Source organism: Crocodylus siamensis, chromosome 1 (assembly GCF_052110815.1).
Source record: "Crocodylus siamensis isolate JL-2025a chromosome 1, ASM5211081v1, whole genome shotgun sequence".
Classification (NCBI taxonomy): Eukaryota; Metazoa; Chordata; order Crocodylia; family Crocodylidae; genus Crocodylus; species Crocodylus siamensis.
Genome location: NC_143395.1, coordinates 421,906,225 through 421,931,657, shown reverse-complemented (window position 1 = coordinate 421,931,657; position 25,433 = coordinate 421,906,225). Strand labels below are relative to the sequence as shown.

At 47.6% G+C, this 25,433-nt stretch overlaps 2 protein-coding genes across 2 annotated transcripts; both read left to right on the top strand.

The window, feature by feature from the left end:
- The first annotated feature begins 3,392 nt into the window (after positions 1-3,392).
- LOC149875600 (olfactory receptor 52N1-like) lies at positions 3,393-4,391 on the top strand. Its single transcript, XM_090057726.1, has one exon. The coding sequence runs from the start codon at positions 3,393-3,395 to the stop codon at positions 4,389-4,391; it is 999 nt and encodes a 332-aa protein (XP_089913852.1).
- A 19,301-nt stretch (positions 4,392-23,692) lies between these two features.
- On the top strand, positions 23,693-24,670 carry LOC149875599 (olfactory receptor 52N4-like). The gene has a single exon (XM_090057590.1). The coding sequence runs from the start codon at positions 23,693-23,695 to the stop codon at positions 24,668-24,670; it is 978 nt and encodes a 325-aa protein (XP_089913716.1).
- The last annotated feature ends 763 nt before the right edge of the window (positions 24,671-25,433 follow it).

Here is a 25,433-nt window from a genome sequence, read left to right as displayed (position 1 = left end):
ACTTCCTTTAGGAACAACCACCCTTCCTGGACTCCCATCTCACCAATACTCCTATCCTGCTGTGCCTCATTGACTAGACTTCTGAGCACACTGAAGTTAGCTTTCCTAAAGTCAAGCATTTCCACCCTACTAATTATCTTACCCACCCAAAGCCATATGGTGAATTCGATTGATTGGTAGTCACTGTCCCCAAGGTGATCCCGAATCTGTACCTCCCCTACCAGGTCATCCCCCATAGCCAACACCAAGTCCATTAAGACATTCCCCCTAGTGAGACCGTATACCTCCTGCGTTAGGTGAAGATTCTGCATGCAGGTTAAGAACTTATATGAACGGTTGGATTTGGCTGACTGCTCCTCCCTTGCATAAGAATTTGGATAAGATCACCTCAGGTGTGCTAATTCAGCTTGAGATATGTGGCCTCCCTGTTTCCAGACTGAAGGAGACTCTCCTCTTATCTTCTCAGGAGGGAGAACTGCTATTATATCCTTCCTTGCCTGTGAGACCACAAAGGCACCATTCTGCTTCTCTCTACAGGCTCCCTCTGTCATCTCTCCCATACATACATGACTCCCCACCCCATACTGCTTTCCGTTTCTTCTTGCAGCCCCTTGCATTCAGGGCCAGCCTAGGGTCATCCCTTCACTTAGGCCTGATGGCTAGATTGACTAACTCATTCCCAACACCCCAGCATTGAAGTGTAACTGGAATTGAAGAACTGATTTGCTGTAAGATTCCAGGAGCTTCCTGGGTCTGGTCAGCTTGAAGACCCTAAGAGAAAAGTTTTTTTCAATGCCTCCGTATTTCACTTGCTGATCCCCAGATTGTGGATCTCACACACAGATGATGCAACGATGACATCTCCATGTCTTCATTGTCTAACACAGCTCTGTCAGACTTTAATGAATTAGTATCTTCCCTCACTGTGAAGGAGGGGTGTGTTCTTCATCCCCATTTTAAGGAAGCTACAGGATGCCAGTAAAGAAGTTCAGTGACTTAAGGACAGATCAGCAGATGAGATGGGAAAAGGTGTTCAGATAGGGGGTCAGAGAGGTTGGAGAAATGCCGCATTTAACATTCCTACCTTTTAGCTACCTCTCCCTTTCCCAGTCCCTGTCCTATAACCCTGAGCTGCTTGTGGCAATAGCCATTCTACAGAGACTAGAATTATCTCATGGCTAGTGGGGGAATTCAGTGGCACATGTTATTAGGTGTCCACAGAAGTGAGGCAAACTTCCATACACCCACCCACAGATTAAACACTTCTTTGTTTTCCTTATCCACAAATTTCTCTACTCACCAGTTCCTTTACACTCAAGAAACAAGTCTCACTGGGGACAAAGACAAGTACAAACACTTGTACCTGTGCAAATGAGAAGAACCCCTGAGGGAGCTTACACAGAGACCTTATAAATGCTCCCCACATTTTAGAGCAGTGGGAGCTCTACACCAATTGCATGATCAACTATGAACAAACAACGCAGGTCACCTTCAGCTTCGGTGAGCAGGCTCCTCATGGGAGGATGTCTTCTTTATCTATTCTCTACAACTCAGTGTTGTAACCAGGTTAAATGCTAAATGCTTATCTGTATTTTATGCAGTCAGTAGTGTTATGTTTCATTATGTTTCTACTCTTATAGATAAGCAAGGACCAGGCTTCCAGAAACCCCTGAATTAAAAAGGGAAAGGAAGGAAGGAAGGAATAGAAAAAGAGAGAGAGAAAGGGAAAACAAGAAAAAAAAAGAAGCAGACAAATGAGGAAAGAGGGAAGGGAGATGTAGTTTGTTAGGAAGGGATATATGGAGAATTAGGCAAAAGGGGGAAACTGTCATTGTAAATGGAGAAGGCTGATAAATAATCCCAGGAATACTGACGTGCCACCCTTGGGCTTCACTGAGTCAGGGGCAGCCTCTCCAAAAATAGCCAAGAGATAGTGAAGGAAGGTTTTGTTTGGGGAAAAATAAGGTGGTGTGCAGTTCAGTTTCCAGATTGCACATGCCTCTGAAAAAGATCATAGCATCATAAGATCAAAGAAGTGTATGGCTGGAATGAACTCCAGAAGGACATCTAGTCCACCCTGCTGTTCAAGGCAGGATCACCCCTGTCAAAACTAAGCTCAGGCATTATAACCTGCTTTTAAAACTCCCAGAACAAAGCCATGAAGGCAACTATAAAACTTGTTCTCTGAAAACTAAAACCTTCAATGCCCCTATTTTTAATTACCACAGGGAGAGCAGAGGGATGTCATGATGTAATGAGAAACTGAGAGGAGCAAAAGAGGGCCAGAGAGAGGGGTTCTTGGTTAGTGTCAGATGAACCTGCTGAAGCCAGCCAACATGGGATGGACAGGATGTCAGCCTCATGAATAGTAGGTAGTACCAAAATGGCATTAGTAGGCACGTGTCAAGGGCTGGAACAGGCAGCCCAGCCTGAGCTAATTACCTAGCTGGCCACACCTCCCTGGGAGCTCTGAGTAGCAGCCCTAACCCACCTAATAAACCCACCTGCCAGCATCTGGGTCCCCACTTAGTCTCACCCAGGGCAGAAGGCCACAGGGCAGCCAACAGGTCTTCTGGATGTCTGTTGGGATAAGTCTTTCTGATCTACGCCTCTCTGGTTGGAACAGATGTATTCCACCCCTACCTGACTGCTCCTGCATGCCGGTGTTTTGGGGAATTTCCCTGGGGTTTGGCAACTTGGTCTCTGATTTCTGCCCCTTGCCCAACCCAGGATTTAGACTCTGTCTCTGGATGTGGGAATGTGGTCCCTGACTCCTGAAGCCTGACAGCCTGAGATTCAATTCCTGGCATCCCCCAGTGACCTAAGCACTACACCAGACCCCTATACCCTGCTCCTTACAGTACGTGAGTGCCACTTAGGTCCATAGAGAGAGAGTTAGGTCAATATTTTGTAACACATTACAGCTGTCTCTCAGTTGCCTTTTTGCACTGGAATTGTCAGGTTTTTAAGGGAAAATAACCATAAATGATTAAAGTACTAGCCTGTTTGTGAGTGCAATCTCTGTGACACGTGCCCCCAAACACAAATTTTGGATAAGGTTTTCCAAACAAAAACTCTTGTGGGCAAAGGTACATGAGGGAAATCCTGCCCAAAAGGGGAGAGTTTTGGAAAGAACCAAGCAACAGAAACCCTGGGGTTATAATGGAAAGTATCCCCCTGGACCCCCTTCACTAGAGCTGCCTTCCTGGTGAGATAATAGTTTGCATGCACAAATGTACTTCTATGCACGCAAAGTGCATTGCCTCCAAGATGGTGGTAAGAATATTTTCACCATTTTTTATTGCTTCTGTCAGTGCTTTATGTCTCATGTTCTCTTCCTCCCCAGAAAGCAAAACCTGCTCTCAGGAGGACCATGATTTTCAGCTGCCATCATGGCAGGTTCCAACCTCACTGACATGACACCATCCACATTCATCCTGAATGGCATCCCAGGCCTCGAGGAAGCTCACCTCTGGATCTCCATCCCATTCTGCTCCGTGTACCTCATTGCCATGGTGGGGAACTGCGGCCTCCTCTACCTCATCTGGATTGAGGAGGCTCTGCACAGGCCCATGTACTACTTCCTCTGCATGCTCACCCTCACTGACATTGCACTCAGCACCTCGATGATGCCTAAGGCGATGTGCATCTTCTGGTTCAAGCTCAAAGAGGTTGCTTTCAATACCTGCCTGACCCAAATGTTCTTCATCTACACGTTTTCAGCAATGGAGTCTGGTGTGGTCACACTCATGGCCTTGGACAGATATGTGGCCATCTGTTACCCACTGAGGTATGCCACTATCCTGACCAATACTGTTATTATCACAGCAGGGGCAGTCACCTTCCTTATGTCAGCAACAGTAATCATGCCTCTTATCTTGTTAGTCAGGCGGCTGCCATTTTGCCACACTAATGTTGTCCCTCACACCTACTGTAACCACATGTCTGTGCTGAAGTTGGCCTGTGCCAGTATCAAAACAGACACTATCTATGGCCTGGTTCTCACCCTGGTGATCGGGGGCTTAGACATCCTCTGCATCTTCATCTCCTACATCATGATCCTCAGGGCTGTGGTGAGCCTGTCCTCCAAGGAAGCACGCAGCAAGGCCTTCAGCACTTGCACGGCCCACATCTGTACTATCATCGCCACCTACACACCTGCATTAATTGTCATCCTTACACCCCGCATTGGGGGTCACAGCATTGCACCACACATTCAGGTCCTCATGGCCAATGTCTATCTGCTCCTCCCAGCCATTCTCAACCCCATAATTTATGGGCTGAAGACCAAACAGATCCGGGAAAGTTTCCTCAAGATATTTATCCAGGGAAAAGCTAGTTCAGCTTTTGGCTCCAGATTCACGGGCACAGGGAAAAAATGTGAATGCTAGCAGAGAAGGAGAGAGGCCAATTAAGGCAGGCACTGTAGGGACACCCCCAGACTTGATGGGAAGGCCCAAATCACCCCTAATATGATCTGTAGATCCTGCACATATTCACATATCCCCAACCATGGGTGCCTGGTGCTGCCTTAGTCTGGTTCCCCCACATCCAATCTCACTGACTGGGGGCGGGGGGGGGGGGGGCTGCAGATGATCGCCTAAGTGGAGAGCATGGCCACTCAGGGGGTGCACCGGTGCTCTCACGGGATGCACATGCACCCCCATGCACCCCCTGTGCATTGTCACTGTCCCAAACTCTGCCTTCTAAATACATCCTGGGTCTTTATGGACTTCCTTTCCTATACTGGTTATCATGTCGTACAGGTCCAAGCTTTGGGGGTTCAGAGCTTTTTGGCAATATAAACTTAAAGGTAGTAGTGTTTACACTATTAATTTCCGGTTATTATCTCCTGTTTTGGATTCAGGGCTCATGTAAGAAATAAAACCAACACCATTGACATAAACAGGATTAACCTTCCCATTCTTAAATTGTCTGCCTGCTCCACTCCATAACTCAGCCCATTAATGGAGACAAGAACAATGGCCCTCCAATTACACTCACTTCCCCTACTGTCATCCTGTCCCAAATCTCCATGTTAAAATGTGCATCTGTAGGAATCTGGGAGGGTGAAAAATCCAGAATCTGAAATAAGGAGATTCTATTTCAAGTGTTTACAGTGATCTCATCTTTCTGTCTTCTAAATTAAGACATTGTGGCCAGCCCTGTTGCAGCTCTGTGCTGGCACTAGACTGGTACTCCATTGGGAATGAGGCTCCACGTCACATTACCAAATGCTACACCAGATTTACAGATTAAAAGTTCCTCAATCTGCACTGGAGAGGTGTGTTCTCTTCAGGATGTTCAACCTTACAGTTAGACCCATATCTTTGCTTTTGCATATGTCCCAGAATAGTCTGAAAGTACAGGGCTGTGCTATATGAATTTCAAACCCACAAGCAAGGCCCAGATGTCAAAAGAAAGGAAACATGCTCCTCTTCCACAGACAAGGGCATGAGCAACCTTGGACACTGCTCCTTCATAAGTGTTCATAGGAAAGTGGACAGGGAGGGGGTCCAGGAGTCATTGAGTCTGCTGCATCAGGAAGAATAGCCCAAGTTCCAAGAACACTGCAATATCCTATTTTCAAGAAGGGGAGGAAGGAGGACCTGGGTAATTACAGGCCAGTTAGCCTCACTTCTATTCTTGTCAAGACCTTAGAAAAAATTATAAAGGATCACATTTCTGAGGGGCCAGCAGTTAATACAATATTAAGGGGAAACCAGCATGGGTTTATAGCAGGCAGATCCTGCCTGACTAACCTGGTCTCTTTGTATGACCAGGTCACAAAGTGCTTAGATGCAGGAGTAGAGGTAGATGTTATTTACTTGGATTTTAAAAAGGCTTTCAACAGTGTTGCACCCAATTCTTACAAGTAAACTAAGTAGCTGTAACATGAATTTTTTCACAGCCATGTGGGTGGAAATCTGGCTTATGTGCCACACACAGAGAGTGGTGGTTGACATGTTGGTTTCTACCTGGAGAGATGTGGGCAGTGGTGTCCTCCAAGGCTCTGTCCTTGCACCAATACTGTTCAATAACTTCATCAGTGATTTGGATGAGGGTGTAGAAAGCACTCTGTCCAAATTTGCAGATGACACCAAACTATGGGGTATAGTAAACACACTCAAGGGTAGGGAGCACATTTAGGAGGATTTAGATAGACTGGGAGAGTGGACGGATCAGAAAAGGATGCAATTTAACAAAGATAAGTGCAAAGTGCTGCACCTGAGAAGAATGAATCACCAGTACACCCATAAACTGGAAAGCGCCATTCTAAGTAGCACAGCAGCAGAAAGATCTTGGAGTCATAGTCGACACAAAAATGAACATGAGTTGCCAATGTGATGAAGTAATAAGTAAAGCTAACCATACTCTTTCCTGCATTAGTAGGTGCATCACGAGCAGGTCTAGGGAGGTGATACTTCCCCTCTATGCAGAATCGGTGAGGCCACAGCTGGAGTACTGCATCTAGTTTTGGATGCTGCACTTCAAGAAGGATGTGGATAACCTGAAAAGGGTTTGAAGGAGGGCTATTCATACAGCTGAGGGCCTGCAGGTAAGATCATATGAAGACAGATTAAGGGACCTGAATCTCTTCAGCCTCTGCAAAAGAAGGCTGAGAGGTGATCTCATGGTTCTCTACAAACTCATCGGGGGAGTCAGCAGGAAATAGGGGATACTCTGTTTACCAGGGTGCCCCTCAGGGTTCCTAGAAGCAATGGCCATAAACTGAAGGAGAGTAGATTTAGACTGCACATCAGAAAGAAATTCTTTATGATGAGGGTTGCCAAAATATGGAATGGGCTCCCAAGGGAGGTGGTGCTTCCCCCTACCTTGGAGGTGTTCAAAAGGAGATTAGACAAACACCTTGCTGGCCCCAGTGCTCTTTCCTGCCCAGAGCAGGGGGTTGGACTCAATGATCTAATAGGTCCCTTCCAACCCAAGAAATCTATGAAATCTTTTAAATCTTTCCAGTGCTGGGGAGTGGAGTGTCCTGCCAGATCCTCAAAGTCAGTAGGGCAATGTGTGTTTGCATCAGCTGAGGATCTGGTTCTTGGGGGGTTTAAAGAGATTCTATTTCAGTACCGCATCTATGGAGTTGTTTCACATAAGCATCAAAATGCAGTTTGATTACTGAGGAAAATATGGATTCCCTTTAAGATGGGAAAAAAGAAAATGGAGCTACGGTTTCCACCAAACTTTGAGTATTGCCCAGGTTCAAGACCTTGCTTCAAACTTTGAAGTAGCAGAATTTCAGAAAGTCAGACTTGTAAGAATGTTCTTTCAGGTTCACTGCTATGTTTTCTGTCCCTAATCTCCCTCTGGAAAATGGATGAACCTTCTCATTCTGCCAGGGTACAGTATTTTCTCTCATAGGATGCAATCATAAAACATGCCTTCAGGAAGTTTTTGAAAGGAAGAATTTAGAGAAAACATGTTTCCAGAGTCCCAGCTGACTGCATGCAGCAGCTCACTCACCCTCAGACAGCTTCACTGCTGTTTCAGGCATAAGATACAGTATTAACCCTTTTATAGCCATATGCTTATTGGCCGTGTGAGGCTTAGCACAATACATCAACCCAGCTGCTAGCTGACAATGAGAACAATTGTTGCCCTTATGGCATCTGTTCAAGCACAGCACCTCCATGCTTCTATTCCAGCAAAGAAAAATCATCTACCCAACTTAAAAAACACAGACCAATTGTGGGAAGTTGATTTTGGAGGGAAAAGTGCATGTGATATTCTAGTACATACAGTAGCATCCAGAGCAACTCCTTGACAGGAAAAGAAAATGTCAGGAAAGGAATTAATTAAGCAGTTGGAGAAGTAGCTTTAATATCTGTGAATGTAGTTTAGCATCTGTAAACCAAGAGAATGAGGAATCATGTGACCAGCCTCATCTGCAAAAAAAAAAAAGCTCACTTGCAGACAATACCTTTAAGGTGGTGAAAACTAGTTAAAAATGATATTTTATTTTAAACAATTACCCACAGAGCCGAAAATGTCTTTGCAATGTCTGCAGAGCAGGATTTAGGGCCTGGAGTAACCAGGGGTCATGAACCTGTTCAGAGTTAGCACATAGCCTACCTCCTGTCCCAGGCAGCCCCAGCTGTTTGCTTTAGGAGAGAAGTACCCTCTCCAATGTACATCTCTAAGTAGAAATAGGAGGACTAAGTTTTAGGGACTCATGGGACAACCATGTAGCTGCACACCTGTCATGCAGGGGAGATGTATAAGAGTCCTGAGGTGCCTTCCATCATGTGCCTCACAAGCACTGAAGACATGAAACAAGGCACTGATCCCCTGGATGATATTTAAGATGGCATTCACTCCACCTTTACGTTGTCCATCTCAAAGAGTGACAGAATTCTGGTTGGAGAATGTAGAGTTTAAGCCAGACACTCACTCTACTAAGCCTCATGGGGGGTGAGAGGACTTCCCAGAGGGAAAGAGTAGGGATGAAGAGGGCTGTCAGAGATATAGTGCAAGGTCATAGGTTATCAGCTTTCCCAACATAAGGCCAGGACACAGCTCAATCCATCAAAAAAGCTATCTTGCTCTCCCCTTCAGCATCCAAATATCCCAAGTTAGGCTCAACCAAATGTTTCAAGAGTTTTACATTCTATTTTAAAATAATAAGAAGCTACTTTTCTGGCAGCCATTAAAAAGGTTTCCCTCCTTGAGTGACATACGTGTCAATAACTTTCATGAGATTACCTCAGGTGTGCAAATTCACCTTCAGCTATGTGGCCTTCCTGTTTCCAGATTGAAGGGGATTCTTCTATCCCCTCAGGAGGCAGAGCATGTGTTGTATCTTTCCCTATCACCTTTCTTCAAGTCCACATAGGAGAAGGCACCACAACACTTCTCTATACCAGCTCCATATACCAATTTCCACACCATGCTGATTTTCGTTTCCTCTTGCAGGCCCTAGTGTTGTCCTGTGGGGCCAGGCCAACTCACATGATCTCAAAATGTCACTGTTAGATGGGAAGGTGTGACACAATTGTACATATACACACACAAAAATCAATTAGGCATGCACACAAACATACTAGGTGCATACACACACTACCAACTCAGGCACATACACTTGGGAGCCAGAAGCAGCGAGGAGAGGAGGGATCCAGGTACACATGTGTCCTACACATATGTATGCCCCCTTACCCAACCCAAGGCAGAGGCAGACGCAGCAGCAGCAGAGCCAGCAGTGGAGGCAGCAGCAGCTGGTCCCCCTAAAGTAAGTGGGCAGAGAGATCGGACACAGCTGAGCCGGATCTGGAGGGGAAGCCCCCTGGATCCCTCTTAGCTGAGCCGGTAGGGAGCCGCACTCCCAAGCCGCACTGCATGAAGACAGCGTTGGCGTTTGCACCGGTGGGCAAGCAAGAAGGGCCAGGAGGGAGACTCCTACTAGGGCAGGGCAAAGGCACTGCACTAACCTAATAACAAGCAGCAACTCCTATGATGGCATTGACGTGGAGTGCTGCCAGGGCCCCTGCCTGGGCGGAGCAGCCTACCCGGGGCTTGTCCGAGGCCTCCACCCAGATGGAGCCCGCGGGGGGGCTGGCGTCCCCTCACCCCCTGGCCTGCAGGGGTTGCCCAGCAAAGCCCAGGGAGGCAGGGATTGGGGACCCCCACACCTGCCCTGCAGGCGCCCACCTTAGGGCCCTGGAGGCACAGGTGAGGGAGCTCCAGGAGGAGGTTAGCAGGCTGTGGGGAATCAGGGATGTGGAGGAAGAAATTGATGGCTATTTCCTTTCCCTGCGGGTCACACACCCAAGGAAGAAGCACCTCAGGAAGTGCCCTCCACCGCAGAGTGGCAGATGGTCACCTCCAGGACCAGGGCTGCTCGTAACACAGCAGTACCAGCTCCTCCGGTCCAGCTGGAGAACAGGTATGAGGCCCTGGCAACACTGGAGGAGAAGGAGGGAAAGGAGGCAACTGGAGAGAAGGCAACTCCACACTCTCTATGCTTCAAACAGGCCAAAGGAGCTATGCAGTCCCAGAGGAGAAAGCGCTGAGTGATTGTCATAGGTGACTCCATCCTGAGAGGTACAGAGGGCCTCATCTGTCACCAGAACCCCTCGACACACATGGGCTACTGCCTACCTGGAGCAAAGATTCATGACATGACAGCGATGATCCAAGCCGTGATCCAGCCCACCGATTACTACCCCATGATCCTAATCCATGTGGGTACGAATGATGTGGCCAGAAGAAGCCCTGATCACCTGATGGCAGACTACCATGTTCTGGGGGGGCGTGCTGAAGGAGATAGGTGCACAGGTGTTCTACCAGTGAGCAGACGTGGAAGATGGCGTGAGACGTACATCACAGAGACCAACTGGCAGCTTCAGGAATGGTGTCTCGAGGCAGGCTTTGCCTTCCTTGACAACGACCCACACATCATGACAAGAGACATGTTCGGGTGGGATTGGCTCATCAAGGGAAGGGGAAGACAAGGGAGGAGGAAGCCCTGGACCGCTAAAACAAGTAGCACTCTCAAGTACAGTCCAGCCTAAACTGATGAGCAGAACATATACACAGGTAAGCAACAGAGGCTAGGGCAATGCTGTGGTTAGGGGCCAGTGCACACATCCACAGGAGGCCTCAAATGCCTCTACACAAATGCTCGTAGTATGGGAAACAAGGAGAAGGAACTTACCTTCCTGCTAGCTGACACCAACCCAGGCATAGTGGGGCTCGCTGAACCATGGTGGGACCCAACACATGACTGGGCAGTGAATATTAAGGGGGCTATCAGCTGTACAGGAGGGACAAGACATGGAGGAAAGGTGGGGGTGTGGGGCTCTACATTAAAGAGGAATACACATCCTCACCAGGTAGCACAGAGTCAGAAGAGGGGTACACGGAAGTGCTCTGCGTTAGAATATAAGGCAGTCGAGGGGAAAAAGACTTAATGGTGGGGATCTACTACAGACCTCCCAACCAAGGGGAGGAGCTAGACCAGGAATTCTTAAGTCAGCTCACGGAAGTAGTGAAGTCAAAGGACATGGTCATCATGGGGGATTTGAACTTTCAAGACATCTGCTGGGAAGAGCAGCCAGCCAGGTCTGACCGCTCACGTAGGTTCCTAGCCAGAGTGCAGGACCTCCATCTAGCCCAGGAGGTGCACCACCCCACCAGGGGAGACGCCTTGTTAGACCTGGTGCTGGCCATGGGCGACGTCCTGGTGAGGGAGCTGCAGGTGCTCGACCACCTGGGCAACAGTGATCATCGCCTGCTGGAATTCACCATCCAGCACAAGGTGGAAAAGGCCTGCAGCAAGGCAACAGCCCTGGATTTCAGGAGGGCAGATTTCAATGAGCTAAGGAGAACAGTCTCAGAGGGGAGGGGAGTCGGGTGTCCAAGAAGAGTGGTTGCTCCTTAAGGAGATGATCCTCCAAGCCCAAAGGGAGGTAATCCCAATGAAGAGCAAAGGAAGCAGGAGGGCAAAAAAGCCCCAGGGCTTACCAAAAGCATCTGGGAATGTATCCTGGCTAAAAGGGAGGCGCACACCCAATGGCAGGGAGGGGCCATCACCAGGGAAGACTATACTGCAGTTGCTCGGGGCTGCAGGGGGCGGTCAGGGAGGCCAAGGCAGAGATGGGACTGGGACGAGCTTCCCAGATCAAGGACAAAAAGAAGTCCTTTTTTAAATACATAGGGGGCAAAAAGAAGGTACCGGGTAACGTGAGGCCCCTGCAAGACACGCTAGGAAATTTAGTCATCACACCAGATGACAAAGCTAACCTATTTAACAATTTCTTTGCCTCTATTTTCCTGAGCTGGAACCAGATCAGCGCCCCCCACTGGATCCCCCTTAGGCCCCAGGGAAGGTGCATAGGTGCATTTAGGCCAAGAGTCAGAGAGGAACTAATCAGGGAACTTCTGGAGGGACTGGATGTATTTAAATCATCTGGTCCAGATGATCTCCACCCCCGAGTGCTGAGGGAATTAGCTGAGGTCATTGCAGGACCCCCAGCACGGCTGTACGAGCACTCATGGTGCTCTCATGTGGTGCCATAGGACAGGAAGAGGGCCAACGTGGTTCCCATCTTCAAAAAATGGAGTAAGGAGGACCCAGAAAGGATAGGCAAGTTAGTCTTAGCTCGATCCTGGGTAAGCTTTTTGAGAGAATTATTCTGTCACATGACCACGAGGGGCCAGCGGGGGCCATTATGCTTAGGGGCAACCTACACAGGTTCATTAGAGGCAGGTCCTGTCAGACCAACCTGGTGGCCTTCTACGACCAGGTCACCAAATCCTTAGTCATAGGTGTCACGGTGGACATAGTCTTTCTGGACTTTCGGAAGGCCTTCAACACTGTCTCTCACCCCGTTCTCATTAAGAAGCTGGGGGACTGTGGCATCAACACCTACACAGTCAAATGGCTTGCTAACTGGCTGGAGGGCCGCACCCAGAGAGTGATGATGGACAGGTCATTTTTGACCTGGAGAGATGTGGGCAGTGGGGTCTCCCAAGGCTCAGTCCTCAGGCCCGCACTGTTCAACATCTTCATCAGTGACTTGGACGAGGGGGTAAAAAGCACCCTGTTCAAATTTGCTGATGACACTAAAATGTGGGGGTATGTGGGCATGCTAGAAGGGAGAAATAGGCTACAATAGGACCTAGACAGGTTACAGGGGTGGGCGGATGAGAACAGGATGGGATTCAACACTGACAAGTGTAAAGTGCTGCACCCAGAGAGGAAGTACCAGCACCATACCTACAGGCTGGGGAACTCCCTTCTCATCAGTGCAGAGGCAGAAAAGGATCTTGGAGTCATCATTGATGCCAAGATTAATATGGGCAGGCAGTGTGGGGACACGGTCAGGAAGGCCAACCGCACCTTGTCCTGCATCCACAGATGCATCTCGAGCAGGTCCAGGGGGGTGATCCTCCCCCTCTATGCGGCACTGGTCAGGCCACAGCTGGAGTACTGCGTCCAGTTCTGGGCGCTGCACTTCAAGAAGGATGTGGACAACATGGAGAGGGTCTAGAGGAGGCCATTCGCATGATCAGGGGACAGCAGGGCAGGCCCTACAAGGACAGGCTGTGGGACCTGAACCTGTTCAGCCTCCACAAGAGAAGGCTGAGGAAGGATCTAGTAGCCTGTTACAAGCTAGTCAGGGGGACCAGCAGGCATTGGGAGAGTCCCTGTTTCCCCAAGCACTACCAGGAGTGATTAGGAATAACGGTCACAAGCTGGAAGAGGGTAGATTTAGGCTAGACTTCAGGAGGCGCTACTTCATGGTCAGGGCTGCTAGGATCTGGGACCAACTTCCAAGAGAAGTGGTGCTGGCTCCTACCGTGGGGGTCTTTAAGAGGAGGCTAGACAATCACCTTGCTGGGGTCATTTGACCCCAGCACTCTTTCCTGCCATGGCAGGGTGTTGGACTTGATGATCTGCTCAGGTCTCTTCAGACCCAACCAACTATGAAACATCCAAGATTACCAGTCTAAGCCCATGCACACCTTTCACAAATTCAAGGTCTTACACACTATACACACCAAAAATTAGACAAATATCAGTTGTCAATACCCACACACCCAATGCACAAAAAAAAATGCACTTTCATAGCTGTGTGTTAACACTAGGGGGCATATGGGGTAACTCCGTGCTTGGGGTTACTTAAGGTCAAGTGGACTTGGGTTACTTGAGGTGACTGGGGCTTGGAGTTACTTAGGGTTAATGTGCACCAGGGTTACTCGGGATCACCAGGTGCTGGGGTGTAAGCAAGGGGAAAAGCCCAGGGCAAGGAGAAGACAGCCAGGAAGCAGAGAGGCAGAAAGCTGCGAGATGGGTAGCTGGCAACTTGAGAGGCAGAAAGCTGGGAGATTGGAAGCAGATAAGTGGTGGCAAGGAGGAGAGAGCCAGGAAACAGAGAGGCAAAAAGCTAGGAAAAAGCCAGGAAATCAAGGAAGAGGGTCAGAAGGTTTCATAATTTCATAGTTTCATAGGTCAATAAGACAAAAACTCAATTCAGGTTTATAAACAGACAGCACATTACACAGCTCACTACACAGCCCCACAAAGTTATTTGTTCCTTCACACACACACACAAGCAGTCACACATGCACCTACACAATGGTAGCAGGGGAGGAAAAGGCTTGGTGGAGAGATTGATGTTAAAGTGTATAGGGACAGAGTCCAGATCCTGTGTTTGGGGAAGGAAGGTGGGTGATAGTTATCTATACTGGTCTGCGAGTTGATCCTCAGTGACCAGTCGGGGTCTTCTCCAGCAAGGTGTTGTGCAGAGAGGGTCGCCGGCAGGGCCTCTGGGTGGATAGGTGGCATAATGTAGTGCTGGTCCAGATGGAGAAGGCATCCCAAGGAGGTCACACTCTCCCACCCCTTTTCTAGGGGTGGGCTACCTGCGTTTCCTATGGGAGGGACATATCCAGACAGAGACAGTCCTACTTAGATGTCTATATGCAGATCCAGGTGTCCTCATTGTCTGGTAGGACACAATGGTGGGATTGCTGGTTTCTGTAGGGTCTTTGTCTTTCAAATACTGGGTTTCTGTCCTGTTCCTGGGTGAAGTCAGAGGTTCCTGGGTGAGTAAATGCGAGGCAATGGTCCGGTCGTGTGTTGATGGTCCAGTTGTGGAGTTGATCATTCAGTAGAGGCCTGCTACCATTGTACCTCAAGCACCCTCATTCATCCCTATTCATTCAGGAACCAATTTACAGGAGACTGGTTAGACATGAGTCACAGTTACAACATAGGTTACACCTGGGCAGATGACACAATATGGAGGCTTGACATACAAAATGACACTTGACATTATTTATTCTAACTTACACATGTAGGCCTAAATGATATAGTATCAATAAAAAAAACAGTAATCACACAATAAAAATCAATATAAACAGACTAATTATACAGTATAAAAACTGGCTACCAAGATAACATGCTAAAGCTTATCCTATGTCTTAGCTTACTCATACTTATCTATAGGGAATAGAGAGAGAGAGAGAGTCAGAGATGGTTGGGGAAGGGGAGGGGAGGGAATGTATTGTAAAATTTAAAAAAATTAAAACTGTGGGGTTTGCTACACTAGCATTATGGACTATCCCAGCATCACTGCCTCACAGAGGGTGGATAGGCTTGATTAGCCAAATGTCTTCCAACACCTGCAGCACTGAAGCGTAGCTGGAATAGAAGAACTAATATGCTGTGAGCTTCCCAAAGCTTTCTGGGTCCAGTCAGCTTGAAGTCCCCAAAAGAAAGGCCTCAGCCTTTCCTGGTATGGCTTGCCTTGCAAGTCCCTAATCATATAGGTGGCTGCTTTGTGGACCCTCTCAAGTTTTTTCACACCCTTATTGAAGTGCAGCACCCCGAACTGGACACAGTACTCCAACTGCGATCTCACCAGTGCCAAGTACAGCGGGAGTATCACTTCCTTATTTTTACACGAGATACATTGGTTGATGCATGCCAGTGTCTTTCTTGCCCTGCTGGCCACTGCATCACACTGATGGCTCATGTTCATGCGATGGTCAATCATTACCCCTGGGTCCTTTGCAGCCATGGTACAAGTAAGGCTGTCAACTCTGAACCTGTATGTATGTTGAGGGTTATTTTCCCCCACCCCAGATGGAGCACCTTACACTTGGAAGTGATAAACTTCATGTGGTTCTGGTCATAGTATCATAGTATTTAGGGTTGGAAGGGACCTAAACAGATCACCAGGTCTGACCCCCAATTTGCATCAGGTCTGCCCAAATCTCCAGCCTGTCCAGGTCCACATGTATCAGCAACCAATCTTCTGGCATGGCCATACTGCCCATAACTTGGTGTCGTTCACAAACTTGGCCAGTGAGCTTTTCACTCCCCCATCCAAATCATTGATAAAGATGTTAAAAAGCACTGGTCCAAGCACAGATCCCTGGGGGACACCACTGGTCACTTTGTGCCAAAATGACCTGGATCCGTTCATGAGAACTCTCTGGGTCCTACCCTGTAGGCAGTTTCCCACCCACTGAACTGTTGAGCAGCTGAGCCCATTATCTTCCACTTTCCCCACAAGGATATCACGGGATACAAGATAAAAAGCCTTTTGGAAGTCTAGGTATACAACATCTACATTGTCTCTCATGTATAGATGGCAAGAGACCTGTCTGTAGAAAGGAGATAAGATTGGTAAGACAAGACCTACCCACAACAAAGCCACGCTGGCTGTCATTCAGAATCCCGCCTTCTACAAGCTTATTGCACATAGATTCTTTAATGAGCTTTTCCAGGATTTTCCCTGGGTTGAAGGTATAGTTTTCTCCTTCTTGAAGATGGGTACAAGGTTGGCCCTCTTCCAATCCTCAGGGATCTCCCCTGTGTGCCACAATTTCTGAAAGAGCTTTGTCAGGGGTTCCATGATGACCTCCGCCAGCTCCTTCAGCACTCTCAGATGGAGTCCATCCAGTCCCACTGACTTATAGATATCTAGCTTTTCTAGTTGGTATTGCACCCACTCAGCATCCACAGTGGGGAGACTGTCAGTGCCAGCATGCCCCCTACGAGCCTTATCTCACTTGCCTTTTCCCATGGTCCAGTGAAATACCAAAGCAAAGTGGGCATTCAGGAGTACATTTTTTTCCTGAACATCAGTTACCAGCTGTCCTGAGGTGTTAAGCAGGGGTCCCACACTTCCATTTGTTTTCCTTCCACTGCCTGCATACCTAAATAAGAACTTCTTATTGTCCTTAACTCCCTTGGCTAACCTAAACTCAGTCATCATCCTGGCTTTCCTGATCATTTCCCTACATGTGCTGATCACTAAAGTATAGTCCTCCTTGAGGACTATCCCTAGCTTTCACTATGCATACAACTCTTTTTTCTTTTTAAAGAGGACCACAATGTCCCTATTAAGCCAGGAGGGCTTGCCAGCCATCCTGCTACCTTTCCTCTTTGCAGGAAGAATATTCTTTTGTGCTTTGAGGATCATGTCCTTGAGCAATGACCACTCTTCCTGTACCCAATTTGCCTTCCCTTCCCAGTCCCTCATCGCTTCCCCTGTTACACTCACATGATGTGATGATGACAACCCACATCCTCATTGTCTAACAAAGCTCTACCAGACCTTAATGGATTTCTCTCCTTCCCCTGTGTAAAGGAAGTGAGTATTCTTCATCCCCATTTTGGGCAGGGGGCTGGACTTGATGATCTCCCGAGGTCCCTTCCAGCCCTAATATCTATGAAATATAATGTCTATGAAATATTTTAAGGAAGCTGGAGGGAATGTTTATTAACTGAAGCACAGATCAATTAATGAGATGGGAAAAGCTGGAGAACCGCGGGGTCAGAGGTTGGAGAAATATCACATTTAACAATCCTACCTTTCAGCTATATCTCCCTTTCCCAGACCCTTTCCTATAATCCTTAACTGCTGGTGTCAATGGCCACTTTTGTGGAAATCAAAATTAACTCCTGGCTGGTGTGGGGCAATCAGTGGCACATGTACTTAGATGACGACAGAAATGAGACACTTCCATACATCCAACTAGGGATTAAAAACTTCTGTGTTTTCCTTCTCCGCTAGTTTTTCTCCTCACTGGTTCCTTTGCTCTCCAAGAACAAGTCTCATCAGGGACAAAGACAGGCACCATGCAAATGGGGGGAATCTGGAGGGAGCTTACAGAGACTTTTTAAATGCTCCACACATTTATGAGAGTTGTGGAAGCTCTACACTACTTGCATGATCAATTATGAACAAACAACACAGAACACCTTGGATTTCAGTGAGTCGTCTTCTCATGGTAAGACTTCATCTTTTTCTATTATTTACAGCTCCATGTTGCAATCAGGTTAGAGGCTAAGGATGCTTGTATGCACTTTATGCAATAGGTAGTGGCATGTTTCACAATGTATATCATCTTATAGATAAGCAGGGACCAGGCTTCCAGAAATCCCCAGTTTGAGAAAAGAAAAAGAAAGGAAGGAGGATAAAGTGCTGACTTTGGTTGGACAGGAGATGTGGACAATTAGAGAAGAGGAAAAAACTGACATTGTAGTAGGAGATGGCAGGTTGGTAGATAATACCAGGCATGGTGGTGGGCCACCCCTTGGCTCCACAGTCAGGGACAAACTCCCCAAAACAGCCACGGAGCAGATAAGGAAGGTGAAGGAGGGTTCGACAAGGTCCAATCCGTAGTTCTGATTCCAGATTGCATGCACCTCGGACAAGAATCATAGTATGATAAAATTAAAGAAGAGTAGGGCTAGTAGGAACCCGCAATGGTCACTGAGTTCACCCCACTTCTCAAGGCTGGATCTTCCCTACCAAATACAACCTCATGCCATCTAACGGGTTCTTTAAAATCCAGGAACAATATCTGAAGTACAACTACAACGCATAGCCCCTTAATCTTCCAAAAATAAATACTGCCACATTTTAATTGCCCAAGGAGAGCAAGGGGAAGAGATGATTTAATAAGAAACTGAGGGGAGTAAAAGGGGTCCAGAGGGAAGAGTTCTTTGGTAGCATTAGCTGACCTTGCTGCACCCAGATAACATTGGGAAAGATAGAGCGTCTCATCGATTTCATAGATTTCATAGACATTAGGGCTAGAAGGGACCTCAGAAGATCATAAGAGTCCAGCCTCCTGCCCCAGAGGTCAGGAAGTCAGCAGGGATCATAGCATCCCAGCAAGATAAACAACCAATTTTCTCTTGAAGGCATTCAAAGTAGGTGCTTGAACCACCCCCGATGGCAGGCTGTTTCAGACCTTGGGGGCTCGAACAGTAAAGAAATTCTTCTTTATGTCCAGCCTGAAATGGTTTTGCGGGAGTTTATGACCATTCGACCTCATCATCCCTTGGGGCGCTCTGGTGAACAAACGTTACCCTGATACTAGTGGTCACCCTGATAAACTTATAGGTGGCCATCAGATCACCCCTGAGCCTGTGCCCTTCCAGGCTAAAGAGCCCCATGGCTCTCAGTCTGTCGTCATAAGGTCTGTTTTCCTGACCTCTGATCATACACGTGGCTCTTCTCTGGACTCTCTCAAGCTTCTCCACATCCTTTTTGAACTGTGGAGCCCAAAACTGGACATAGTACTCGAGCTGCAGCCTCACCAAGGCCGAGTAGAAGGGAAGAATGACATCCTGGGATTTGCTTGAGAAGCATCTATGGATGCAAGCCAGCGTTTTGGTTGCCTTTACTAGCCGCAGCATCGCATTGCAGGCTCATGTTCATCTTGTGGTCAATGATGACCCCCAAGTCCCTTTCATCTGTAGTGCTAACCAATGTAGCACTGCAAAGCCTATAAGGATGCTGAGAGTTTTGCCTCCCAAGGTGGAGAACCTTACATTTTTCTGTGTTAAACACCATCAGGTTCTCGTCCGCCCATTTGCTGAGCCTGTTGAGGTCAGCCTGGATTGCCCTCCTGCCCTCAGGTGTGGATGCTTTACCCCAAAGTTTGGTGTCATCAGCAAACTTGGCCAGTCTGCTTCTGACTCCAATGTCCACATCATTAATGAAGATGTTGAACAATATGGGTCCAGGGACAGAGCCTTGAGGGACCCCACTGGTCACAAGGCACCATGACAATTGACTTCTCCCAACCACCACCCTCTGAGTCTGACCATGTAACCAATTCTCCAGCCAGCAAATCATGGTCTCCCTCATGAGTAGTAGATACTCTAACCAAAAACTTGTGAATATAAATCCTGTGTGGGTGCTGCCATTAATACATGCTGTACAAGTGTTGCCTACACCAATGCTGGTATATGGGATATGGGCTGGTAAGAAGAGAAGCCCAGAGTGAGCAGGGCTAAGCAAGGGCCATGCTCGCCATTTGTTACCAGATTTGCCCGCTACTTTCGGGTGTGATCATTTATTAGGGCTAGGGTCTTAGTAATCCTATCAATGCGCTGCTTGTGTTACTTCTGTTTCTATATGGAGCTGTATCTCTCCCTTCTGCAAGCCCTCACCCCCAATGGCGCTATCTTGCAGGACTCAGTTCAGTGGGGCTGGGTTCCTCCAGTCCCCAAATCAGTCATGCACACAAACACACACAGATTAACGTGACACGCCTGACCTGGCCGGGTTGATCAGCATGGACAGGCTGACACCCTCATATGCCAAGAATCAGTTCATCAGAGCAACAATAACCACAGTCAGACACAAGCACACAGTTAAACAGAATACCTCTGAATCTGGCTGGGTGTCCAGATGACACCCGCATGGGCCCACGTTCAGTTCATTAGGGCACGTCTGAGCCAAACTGGGTCAATCTGCCTGTATCAGCCGGTCCCCTTATGTGTTTCAAACTCAGCACGTCCCAACCTTTTAGCCTCTTGATGTGCAGACCCCACAGTATTTTTGGGCTACACAGGGATCTTTAGCTTAGGTAAAAGGAGCGTTGCTGCAGAGCAAGTGGGGAAAGAGAAGTAAAGAAGGCAAAATATACCCAGTTACCACCAGTTTGACTATAAAAGTTATTTATTGCTAAGTAGATAAAATATATATTGGCACTAGTAGTAATAGACATGCAAAGGAAAAACAAACACAAACAGTCACAGTATTACCCTGGTTTCACTAAGTATTTAGGGAAACTTAGCTCAAGCTTAACTAATACAGTTCAAGTTCAGAAATTTATGCCTAGAGAGAGAGAACAGAAAAGAGAGAGAGAGCTGGGATCTCACGAGTCCAAAGCACTCGGGTTGCAAAGCTGACAGGTTAAAGTTCTCAGCACAATCCTTGAAGGGAGATGATCGGCCTCCTGCAGCCTCTCCAGAAGAAAGCAGGTGGTATCAGCACACACTGCTGCTTCTTTTACAGATTTTTATACCCCCAGTTCAGCTTCTTTCAGGCATTCTCAATAGTGTAAATCAAATTGTCCTCTCTATTGACAAGGGGTTATCTGGGTGGAACATCTCAGGAACTTGATTGATACTCAGGAAACATCTACTTGGAGCCAGCTTGATAGCAGATATACTTGATGGGATCTCTCCTGGTGTCTTCAGAAACAATAGATTGCAGCATCAGGGTTTTTGGATTTTTACTTCCTGTGAACAAGCCTCAGCTTAGCATGACTTTTCCAGATCTTAGTATAGTTTAAGGCAATTATTGGAGTGTTCATAACCTGTTGTGGGGAGGACTTCCAGCAGTCGTCTCGGGAAAAGTATGACAACACTTGTGGACAGGGCTCCAAGGGGCTGGACGCTGTGATGAACCCTGTGCCATTATTCAAATGCTGCCCACACCCCCTCTGACTCGGTCTATTGCCTCAGCGCTCCCTAACCCAGCAACCGAGTTTTAGCCAATTAAGTTTACATCGGCCTCCCATAGTGGGACCGGGGAATGTACGGCCTGAGATGCCTAATAAACTTACTTTTGCTTAGAGAGAGAGAGAGAGAGAGAGAGAGAGAGAGAGAGAGAGTGTGTGTGTGTGTGCTGGGGGGGAGGAAAAGTCCTTTGTAAAGCCAGATTAGAACTGGTCTGATAAACGCTGTGCTGGGTGTGGGGGTTGACTAGCATTTGGAGCACAGCTTCCCCATCATGCCGTGCTCCCCTGCTTCGCTGATCCCAGAATTCACTGCAGTCTCTGCTTCAGGCTTTCTGTTCTCCATCTCTCATGTAAATGAATGGTCATCTGGTCCCATCTCAGATGCAAATGAGACTTAGGGCAGTTGTTGCACTTTTGTCACCCTGATCTGGAGGGTTTTAGGTGTGTCTCGCACTGCATCTTAATCAATTTCTGTTTAGGTAGAGGAAGGGGGGGTGCGATTCTTTGTGAGTCAGACAGTCTGTGTTCTGTGTCAGGGTTCCCCAAAAACATGGAGCTGACAGGTAACACACTGGCCATTAGCAGGTATGTGTCACGCACTATAACAGACAGCCCAACCACAGCTAATTGCCTAGGTGACCACACCTGTCTGGGGGCTACCCCATTTAGCCCCACCCATGGCAGCAGGTCGCATGTCAGCCAACAGGTCTTCTGCAGGTCTTTTGGGGCAAGCTTCTCTGATCCTGTGCTGGCTGGTTACCTGGTTTCTGACCCTCCCTGACTGTTTCTGGACTCTGGCATTTGGGGAATTTTCCTTGGATCCTGTAACTTGCATACCTAAGCCTGCAACCCCAGGAACTGGCACAGGAAGCTGAAAATGGAAGTTCCAACTTTTATATAGAAAATGCTAGGAGGCAGGGTTACAAGCCAATGGGCTAAGCAGGAAGGAACAGGTACAAGGAAATTAACATTAACATTAAGGTACACACACTTGAAAACTAGGTAACAGGTAATAAGCAGTAACACTGGTGAATTCACTCAAGAACAGGTAACAGGTATCAAGTACTACAACCAGGGTACATACACTCCAGATACATTAAAATTCCCACACCTGCAGAGGTGCTCTAAATTAGCCTTTGGTCCCAAAAGCGCTCAGTTACTGTCTCCATGTGCTTCCACATCAGAGTCCAGCTGCTATAGTCCGCAGTCCCAGCTCCATCACTCCTCTGAGACCTTCAGCCATGCCTACACACGCATCGAGGCTGCTTCAATGCTGGGACATGTTGGAGTAGACTTGATTAATTGAGTCTGCTGGAGTGTTGTAATCCATCAGACCCCACCATCATGTGTATTAGCATCCCCACACTAAAAAATGGTGGTGGTGATGCTTTCATTAAAGCTCATAGGGCTATTTAAGAGGTCCCCTCCAGAAAGAAGGGGGTGAGCATTTTAAAGACACACACTGAGCAGCATGAACTTGAGAAGCCCTCTCTCATACCAAGGATCTGGAAATGAGTAACTTACTGGAAACCAAACTAGAAATCTAGTTGACTGGAATCTAGTCACGTGGCAAAAGGTGGACAAGCCCCTCAGATTTCTTCAAGCTGGTTTTCTTACTAATTTTGCTATTGGTATTCTTTCCCTTCCCCATCCCTCTGATCAATAAACCTATCTGTTTTAGCAAGCCTCATTGTGTGGGCTTAAGAGGGAAGGGACTCGCTAAGGTGGGCTCAGCTATTTTACTCTCCTTCCACACAGGGGCTGATGGTGAATGCTTCTGGCTAATAGAAGCTCCCCAATATTCCAAGGTCTACAGGACCTGCACATCCCAGGTGGCACAAGGCTCTAACAGAGACCTGAGTCTGGGTGGTGGCAGTGATGGCTTGCGGGTGTGCTCCAGGAAGGGGGTTAGCCAGATGTGAGGCACCACAGAGGAGGCACTTGGAGCTTGGTAGGGGTATCAGTGCAGGAGCACCCCCAACTGGCCCACCACAGGAATCTAGCAGACCCCAGCATCATGTGTATCAGCATCCCCATGCTGAAAAATGGTGGTGGTGGTGCTTTAACTAAAGCTTGTTCAATGAACTTTAGTAAAAGCATCCTGGCCACCATTTTTCAGTGCGGGGACATTGATACATGTGATGATCTAGGCATTATAATTAGAGTCGTTCTTGAAGCCACTCTAACTAAAGTGCACCACACCTCTGACCCCTGGAGGTATACTGGAAAGTATCTCCCCACATACCTAATTCACTAGAGCTGGAACTCCTGATGAGATGGTGGTTACTCCCACAAATGGATTCTGATGTGCACAAAGTGCATTGCTTCTCAGGTTTTGGGGTGTCTGCCTTGATAGTGCTAAGGGCATTATTCACTATTTTTACTGCCTCTGTCAGTGCTTTCTTTCTCATGTTCTCTTCCTCCACAGCGAGAAAAACCTGCTCTCAGGAGGACTATGTTTTTCAGCTGGTCAAGTTCCAACCTCACTGACATAACACCATCCACTTTCATTCTGAATGGCATCCCAGGCCTGGAGGAAGCTCACCTCTGGTTCTCCATCCCATTCTGCTCCATGTACCTCATTGCCATGGTAGAGAACTGTGGCCTCCTCTACCTCATGTGGATTGAGGAGGCTCTGCACAGGCCCATGTACTACTTCCTCTGCATGCTCACACTCACTGACATCGCAGCCAGCACATCTATGATGCCTAAGGCGATGTGCATCTTCTGGTTCAAGCTCAAAGAAGTTGGCTTCAATGCCTGCCTGACCCAGATGTTCTTCATCTACACATTCACAGGGATGGAGTCTGGTGTGCTCATGCTCATGGCCTTGGACAGATATGTGGCCATCTGTTACCCTCTGAGATATGCCACCATCCTGACCAATCCTGTTATTACTGCAGCAGGGGTGGTCACCTTCCTCAGGTCAGCAATGGTGGTCATGCCAGTTGTCTTCTTAGCCAGGAGACTGCCATACTGCCGCACTAATATCATTCCTCACACCTACTGTGACCACATGTCTGTGGTGAAGCTGGCCTGTGCCAGTATCAAGACAGACACTGTCTATGGCCTAGTTGTCACCCTGGTGATTGGGGGCTTAGACATTCTCTGCATATCAGTCTCCTACATCATGATCCTCAGGGCTGTGCTGGGCCTGTCCTCCAAGGAAGAACGCAGCAAGGCTTTCAGCACCTGCACGGCCCACATCTGTACTATCATCACCACCTACACACCTGCGTTAATCGCCATCATTACACCCCGCATTGGGGGCCACAGCATTGCACCACATGTTCAGGTCCTCATGGCCAATGTCTACCTGCTCCTGCCTGCCATTCTCAACCCCATAATTTATGGGCTGAAAACCAAACAGATCTGGGAAAGCTTCCTCAAGATATTTAAAAGGGGAAAGGTTGGTTCATTTCATGGTGCCTGAGCACAGATTCACAAGGCAAGGAAAAAAATGACAACACTTGCAGAGAAGGAGAGAGACCATCTAAGGCGGGACTGAAGGGACAGTCCCCCATACTTGATGCAAAAATCTAGTGCACCCCCAATAGGTCATGTATGTTCAGCATATCCCCAACTCAGCTCTCTAAATACATCCCAGGTTTTTGTGGACTTCCTTTCCTATAGCAGTTATCACATAATTCAGTTCCCAGCTTTTCAGGGTTCAAAGCTTTTTGGAAATATTAGTATACATGTAGTAGTGTTTACACAATTTATTTCATGTTATCATCTCTTGTTTTGGATTCAAGGCTCATGACTCTTCCTTATCCACTGCCTCCTCTCCTCACTGGTTCCTTTGCTCTCCAGGAACAAGTCTTATCAGGGACAATGACAGGAAGCAACATGTGTGTCTATGCAAATGGGGGGGATCCTGAGGGAGCTTACACAAGGACATTATAAATACTCCCCACATTTTAGAGTAGTGAGAAATCTACACCAATTGCATGACCAACTATGAACAAACAACACAGAACACCTTGGTCTTTGGTGAGTGGGCTTTTCATGGCAAGACTTATTCTTTTTATATTCTGTACAGCTCAGTATTGCAATTAGGTTAGATGCTAAGAATGCTAGTATGCATGTTATGTGCTAGTTAGTGGTATGTTTCACTACATGTATTGTCCTATAGATAAGCAGGGATCAGGCTTCCAGAAATCCCTGGTTTGAGAAAAGAAAAAGAAAGAAAGGAG